The sequence below is a fragment of the Pseudopipra pipra genome, chromosome 6 (genome assembly GCF_036250125.1).
Source record: "Pseudopipra pipra isolate bDixPip1 chromosome 6, bDixPip1.hap1, whole genome shotgun sequence".
Classification (NCBI taxonomy): domain Eukaryota; kingdom Metazoa; phylum Chordata; class Aves; order Passeriformes; family Pipridae; genus Pseudopipra; species Pseudopipra pipra.
In genome coordinates, this window is record NC_087554.1 from 37,244,106 (window position 1) to 37,251,924 (window position 7,819).

The 7,819-nt window shown below is 43.3% G+C and overlaps 1 protein-coding gene across 1 annotated transcript; it reads left to right on the plus strand.

The window, feature by feature from the left end:
- The first annotated feature begins 2,404 nt into the window (after window positions 1–2,404).
- On the plus strand, window positions 2,405–7,708 carry LOC135416737 (uncharacterized). Its single transcript, XM_064660057.1, has 5 exons — window positions 2,405–2,592; window positions 3,589–3,670; window positions 4,184–4,475; window positions 4,569–5,852; window positions 7,333–7,708. Exons 1-4 carry the CDS (start codon window positions 2,405–2,407, stop codon window positions 5,480–5,482), a joined length of 1,476 nt encoding a protein of 491 aa, XP_064516127.1. The 3' UTR covers window positions 5,483–5,852; window positions 7,333–7,708.
- Window positions 7,709–7,819: the final 111 nt, after the last annotated feature.

The following is a 7,819-nucleotide window of genomic DNA, read 5'->3' on the forward strand; positions in this document are numbered from 1 at the left end:
TGATTGTCTCTGCCTTGGAGCTGACTGGCATTGGCTGTCGGACATGGGGACAGCTTCTGGCAGCTTCTAACAGAAGCCACCCCTGTAGCTCCCCCCCAACTCCCTCCAAAACCTAATCATGCAAACCCAATACCTTCTCAAGTGAAATAAATCACAAAGACATCAGTGAGGCCATCACCATTTTTCTTCTGCTTTTGTCAGACTCCAGAACTAATGTTTTGTGGTAAAATTCCTATATTAGCATCTAAACCTTTTTAAAAGACATGAAGTTTTATAAATCAACAAAGTTGCCTTGGGCATTCTGGACCTTGAAGCTGGTATCTGCATTCATATGTAATTCAAAGGCATTTGTGCTGCACAGGACCATTACTGTACTCTGGACTGTTTTCTGTCTTGCCTGGGTCTGATGAAAACAAAGTGTTGCCAAGTGTCCTGAAGGATGATCCACCATTGCCTATGAAGGCAAAACTAGTGTCTTGATTGTCACAGTTAAACACAAAGGTCTTAAAAAACCATGTATTTAAAAAAACCCCAATAACTCACTTTTGTCAGGGCAGCTTCTTTTTTGGTGTGTGAAGATTTGTCTGTACGTATCTGTAAAAATTGTGAGGAACTTAACCATCTTAGTTGTGAATTATGTTAAGAGCATCGGTATGAAAGGAAAAGAAAATATAATTGACAGGACATTACGTGAAAGGAATTTAGAGTCAACTCTGAATGATGGTTAGCCCTCAATGACAATTCAGGGATGTGTTTCCAAGTGCTTCCATGCTTTCCAAAATCTGAGTCTTCTCACTGAAGATCAGCAAAAGAATAAGTCCTAGTCTATTAAGAAAGAAAAACTAGTATTAATCACCTCTCCAGTAGAGCTCCCCATGAGTTTTTGGCAGAAGTAACATGCTAACAAGGGAACAGACAAAAACCTTCTTCAAATTAAAATTAAAAAAAAATCATCATCTAATGTGCACTTTTGATTAATTTGATTAATTTGAATTTTGACTGACTTCTCTGTCCAGTGACTGCTCCCTCATCTGAGTCTTCTTGGACAGCTTAAGGTAACCTGTTATATTAACCTGAAACAGGCTAATATAATAATATTATATTGTTTAGTAATAACTAAACACTGTTTAGTTATTACTGGATGAATAAGCTGACTAAAGTCTACCCAACTGAGATACTTTGGTTCAGCAGATTTCAGCTAAATTTGCTTACTTCTGCTTATTTATAAAACATATAAGATTTCTACAATAAACTAAACAGAAAATAACAGCCCTTAAAAGAACAAGCCCTACCCACCTTTAAAATAAGTATTTATTTCAATGCTCAAAGAAAATGTTTTATATTCTACTTAACCTTTATAGGTAAGATTGCGAGGTGGATTAGGAATTTTATAAGTAAAGCCACCTACCTCTGAAGTTATGTTAAGTATTTGTATGCTCAAACAAACATCTCAAAAAATATTAAACCGTTTTAAAGGTTTAAGAAATACTGGAAGACTTCAACATGCAAAGAACTAAGTGGTAGTAGAACATGAAAACATTTTACCAACTAACTATTTCCCCTAAAGCTACTTACTGTGCAAAAAAAGATACACTTTTCTTTTGGAATATTTTGTAAGTCTCTGAACCAAAAGTATTTCTCTTTACAGAAACTAATTCAGAGAGCTGAGGAAGCTATATAAGACCACCTCTCTTTATGACATAAGAGTGTTCTCCTGTCCTTTAAAATACAGGGTGTATCTTACTCTTGGAAAAGATGTTGTGGCTGGCTATTTGCATCTTAATCAAATACTTCATGAAGTATCATCAGCATCACCCACAATCTGCGATCGATGACTCTACAAAATGCTTTCTGCAAGATAAGTATTAGCTGACATTTAAATATAACTTTCAAACATAAAACATGAACTATTCAAGTAAAACAACACATTTGCATCTACAGGCTAGATGTTCATTTGGATTGGGAGAAGTAGAAGTTTTGTGACTATTTACAGGATGAAAAAGGAAAAACTGTTAAAGTTTTTTTAATGAACCTAAAAATCTCAATAAACTATCAAGTAAAGAAACAGAGATATATAAACAACAACTAGTCATCATATATAGAAAGACAATTTTAAGTGTTTTGTCAACTTCAGGAAGGGTAGCTGATACAATGTGTAATCACTTTCACCTCAATATCAATATCATGGTTGTTCTCCCCAGGTTCATCTACGCAACGCAACTGCCCTGGGCAGAGCACTGGCCATGGATCACAGTGTCCAGATACATCAAAAGAGAAGCAGTAATTGAAATTTTAGCTTGGAAATGAAAAATTGTAAGGAATTTAGCTTCTGTCCCACCTGAAAAGCTGAGGAGCAGAACGGTGTTGTTGCATTTGTACAGGCACATTAAGCTCCTGACCCGGAATGAACACAGCAATGCAGGCAGCACATGAGCTCTGCAAGGGGAACCCTCACTGTCTTGCTGCAGGAGAAATATCACCCCTAATCACTGCTGCTCACATATCTGCTTATTATCAGAGCAATCCAGTAAGTACCAGAGTAAGAGACCTGAAATTGCTGTTTTGTGAGGCAGTTCCTGCTGCCAAGAGATGGTATGTTTGAGCTCAAAAGACATTGAGAACATTCAGAAGTGACTTCATACCAAAACATTCAAACAAGAACCAGAAAATATAATAGGGGAGAACTAGGAAAAGAAACACTTGTGTTTTGTGGTAAATAATGAGCTAGTACTTTTCAAAGGGTTATGTGAGAACAAAAAAACAAGGGAGTTCATAATTAAAAACAACATATAAAAATTTTAAAGTAGCCTGGCCATCTTTTTCTAAGAACAATTAAGAATAAGGACCTTATTAGTTATTATTTTAATTTTATTAATATATAACCATGCAAATTGAGCATAACATGCTGTCATCACGGTTAGGTCCTAAAAACTTAATAAGCTATGCCATGACTGAGCATCTCCATATGTGATTTGGAGTTTTAGACAGCCTACCATACTTTAGATGTTTAGAGGATGATGTACTGCTAGTCAGAGTTTTACATAAATATAGAAAAATATTTTAGGCTCATTAAATTAAAAAAAAGAAAATCCATAAAACCCAGGAAAACACATAGACACATTCAAACATTGATTCTTCCTTTAGAGCTTTTTCTCCCTTATGCGTGACTGATAAAGACTGAAAGAAAACAAAAATGTTTCATTTTTTTTGACTGAGAATAATAATTTTTATAAATCTAACATATAAGCTGAACCAAAATGAAATATTCTGTAAATGGAACCTAACAGCATATAGCAAAGAAAATAATGGTATATATTAAAAAAGATGGGGGTAGTAACATTATCTATTCAGTAGACCATTACTTCGGACAGTTATCCAGAATGTGGCAGACTGGGGGCTGACTCTCAAATGACAACATTAAAGCTTGTCATTCCCATTGGTAGTGTAATATTTCCTTTTATATATTAGAATAGTCAGCAAGCTAGAGAGGATCATGGCTGGGCTTCGCAAACGAAGATTTGGGAAGAGAGGATACAGACAAGAATGATACTCTACAGTTCTTCAAAATGTACATTTGTATCCATGTAGGAGAATGGAAGCTATTCCGGATTTTTCATATACCAGGAAGGTTGTCGGTTATTGGATAAAACGGCACACCCACCATACTGAGGTACATTTAGGAAAAACAATGTAATTTCTTTAAATTCTTTTTTTTTTACCAAGCAAATAATTACATAGAATCTATCTCTACCTCCTGTCCTGTTCCCCATCCATTAACATCCTTCTTTTTTTTTTTTCCTCAGAAGTACACACTGAAAGGGTATCTGATTAACAGCTGTTTAACATACAAGACTTGGGCAACTAGCTAAGCCCCAGATACACAAACGCAGGATATAACAGAGACAGCGCCAATCGGAATCTCGGGCCACTGATGGCCCATTGAAGGGCCCAGTCTGAAGGAGATTAAACTGGAATTTTCTGTCTTAGAAAGGTACATTGTGTGTGAACAAGCACAGAAAAAAGGCAGTGGGACAATGGGGCCAGTTATGTGAAAACGAGCTGCTGGTCAGCACACTTGCCTAGACAAGTCCCACCGAGGTTCCCAGGTAAGCCCTGTGTTCTGCCTGCGTGTGCAGCTAGCGAACTTCAACAGGGTAGGTAGTGAACAGGGTTCGTGGCCTAGGACCTGGATACTGGGACGAGCTTGAGTCTGGAGCTACTGCAGAGATCCCGGATTCAACAGCCAAGCTACCGAGGGTATAAAGGTCTGCGCCTGGTACTGGAGAGACCTGCTTGGGTAGGGAGGTGGGGGCGAGGTGGGAGATCTCCTACCGACACTGTCCAGTGTATGGGTGTGGAACTGCACCCTGCTCGGCATTTCCACTGGGTAGACCTCGGGACTGAGGCAGCCCAGCTGTACTGGACAAGGAAGCAGCACTGGCGTGCGTCTCGCAACCGCTGGAATGAGCTCCCTAGTGATGCAGTGCACTACCAGTGGCACTCCGGTGGCAAAACATCAGCACAAACATCAAATACAGAGCTTTAGTTGGGAAACTATTTTACTGCAGCAAACGCACCCCGACCCAGGCTCCCGTCACAGCCCACGCCGTGCTGCGGGGCCCCGAACGCCGCTCCGCGGGCGGGGGCGGGGACGGGGGCGGGGCCGGCGCAGCTTCCGGCGGGCGGCGGATGTTGGGGTTTGAATTGGCCGTCGGTTGGTGCGCGCGGGGATCGCGGGCCGCGCGCGGTGAGTGGCGCCCTCGGGGGCTCCGGGCTCGGGGGGCGGGTGCCGGCCGGCGGAGGGCTCGGGGCGGCGCTGGAGGGGCGGTGTGAGCCGCCGGGGCGGGGGGCGGGAGCCTCTTCCTTCGCCTTGCGGGGAGCGGCGTGCGGCGGCCTCTCAGCCCGCGCTCGGGGGAGTCAGTGCTGCCTGGCTCCCGCCGCTTGGCTGGTGGCAGGAGGTGCATTAGTAACTAACCAAAGGGAGCATCTTCCTCTTTCCGCCACGCTCCTGAGAGGAAAAACTAGCGGGAGGCGAGCGGCGTCCCGGGGAGACTCGGCCGTGCAGCCGCGGGCGGGCGTCGCTGGCAGGACCCGCCGGGGCCCCGGTGCGGGCCGGGCGTCGCGGCTGAGCTCCCCCCGAGGTGCGGGCAGATGGGCTGTCCGAATCCCGGCCGGTCGGGATCCTCGTGACGCGGCGGGAGCTCCCCCGTGCCCGCCTGTGGGGGGATGCGGAGGGACGGGTCTCTCCCGGAACGCGGCGCCGGGGAATAACGGCGGGATGAGCTGGCTGGAGGCTGTGTGTAAATTCGGGACACGCAGGATGCAGGGATGGGCTCCGGGAGAGTTCCTTTGTGTGCTGGGGATACCACGTTTGCCTGATAGGTGCCTCGTGGAGTTTTTGGGTTTTTTTCTTTGCCGATCCTGTAGTTTAAAGTCTCCAAACACCTTACGTCCCGGAGCAGTTAAGAGTTTCAGAATTTAGCAAAACCTAAATACCCACTCTGAGGACTTTTCTAGCCTGTTTAGGCAAAGTAGATACATTTTATTTACAATGGTTTTATAGACTCTGGGACATAACGTGTCTCAGATATGTTCTTGTCTCGCATATCTGACTTGGCCGTGCTGATCCTCATGGAGTGAGATGATCATTTTAAGGAACTTGGGGGGACAACCTAAACGTTCCAAAATCTGCCACAGACCTTTTCTGCTCACAGTATCAAAAGCCTTGTTGAGGTCGACAAAGGTTACATAAAGACCTTTGTTCTGTTCCCTACACTTCTCTTGCAGTTGTCTGAGGACAAATACCATGTCTGTGGTGCTCCTGTTGGCTCTGAAACCACACTGACTTTCAGGTAGGATTCCTTCTGCTATAGTGGGTATTAGTCTGTTCAAGAGTATTCTTGCCAGGATTTTGCCAGCAATGGAGAGCAGAGTAATACCACGATAGTTTGAGCAATCTGATTTAATTCCTTTCTTCTTATACAAAGTGATGATGACTGCATCACGTAGGTCTGATGGTAGTTCGCCGAGTTCCCAACAGTGCACCACAAACTCGTGAAATTTGGTGTGGAGTGCTTGGCCCCCATGTTTCCAGACTTCAGGTGGAATTCCATCTACCCCAGCTGCCTTGCCGATTTTCACCTGCTGTATGGCCTTGAGGGTTTCTCCTAAAGTGGGAGCAGTATCCAATTCATACTTTACTGGTTGTTGTGTGATGGACTGAATTGCTGAGTCTTGGACTACACGGTTGGTACTGAAAAGAGTCTGAAAGTGTTCAGACCATCGATTCAGAATGGATGTTTTATCTGTCAGAAGCGTTTGCCCATCAGCGCTGAGTAGAGGGCTTTGTACCTGGTATGTAGGCCCGTATGCTGTTTTCAAGGCCTCATTTCTAGAAACCTTTGTGATCACCCGTATCTGCGCATAATTGAGTTTTTTCAGCTAGATCGATCCACCACTTGTTATGGATGTGACAGGATGGCAGTGCAAGGTGTGCTTGGTGGGCGGTTCTCTTCTTCCTCAACAAATCCTGGATTTCTTGATTGTTTTCATCAAACCAGTCCTTGTTCTTCTTGAGGGAGAACCCTAAGGATTCTTCAGGATGCTGTTTTTAATATGGTGCCAAATTGTCTCGCAAACAGACTGATGCGAAATGCATTGTTTCTGTGAAAAGCCCCATAGGGGCCTCAGTGCATGGGACCTCAGTGATTTTTCTCACGTAACTTTTAACTTTGAACTTCGGGTTCATTTCTCTAAAGAATTCGAGAAAAGTAGAAGGAATTGCAGGTGGGAGTGGTACAGTGATTTTTTTTGTGTGTGTGTTTTGCTGAAGCCAAGGAAAGTTAGGAAGATAGTTTCTGATTTCAAGCCACATGTGTGCTTTTTCTACCTGATAAAGCTTTTTACAACAAAATCTGGTCTTGTGTGGTCATATACAGATAGTACTTTTGTTGTATTACCGTAGGACTTTGGTGACTGTGGAACTGACAGTGACCATGCTGGGAAACGTGTGTGAGCTTTGTGGTTGTCTTTTACTCCCTTTGTACCAGATTAAGTATATTTATTCCTTTGTAGTTTAGAAAGAGGAAAATGTGTTTTTGTGAAAACTGTAATCGGTTATTTCATCTGACTGTCGGTGCAGTGTGTGCTTTTAAGAGCCTCTTCTCCTAAATTGGTTGTGGTGCTTTTTGGTTTGTTCTCCTTTTAGACTGTTTTTTGGCAAAGGTCTTTTGTGTACAACTGCTCCGGTCCTCTAAAAGTGCAGTGGCATAGAGCAGTTTCCTTATGCCTGAGACTTCTACCTCCCTTTTATTTATCTTTCTTTCTCAATAGAACTATCCTAAAACTCCAGTAAATGGCTGCAGTACTTTGTTTGCAATAGTTTGGATTAGCCTGAGGTTTCTTCCTGAAGCTGATATCAGGCAATCATCAAAACTAAGTACCAGACCACCGATAGGTTGGAGTCTGTCAGGCTTCTGGTTTGGACCTTGGATTTGTTGCCGGCTTCTTCCCTGCCCACTTCAGCGTGTGAGGAGGGAGTTATCCGCCTGCATGAGGTCAAGCATGGATCTGCAGGCAATCACCCATGATTCTTGGCTTGCAAAACTTAGGTAATGCTTTCTTCAGCTTTCTAAGGGAAGGCAAGTCAAAGATCTATACATATGTTCCTAGAAGGTTTTTGATAAAGAATTATCATCGTAGTGCTCCAGTGAAGTTTGTTTGGTTTTTTTTCCAAAGTGGCCTTTGATGCATGGCATGGCACATAGCGAAGGGCAGCTCATGTGATACTTGAAAGAAATGTGAGTTAGGTCGATGTTTT

Coding starts and splice junctions, on each gene's coding strand:
- LOC135416737 (XM_064660057.1), top strand. CDS start 2,405: ATGAACACAGCAATGCAGGCAGCACATGAGCTCTGCAAGGGGAACCCT. Junction 2,593..3,588: donor GTTCCTGCTGCCAAGAGATG/GTATGTTTGAGC, acceptor GTATCCATGTAG/GAGAATGGAAGCTATTCCGG. Junction 4,476..4,568: donor CCGCTGGAATGAGCTCCCTA/GTGATGCAGTGC, acceptor ATTTTACTGCAG/CAAACGCACCCCGACCCAGG.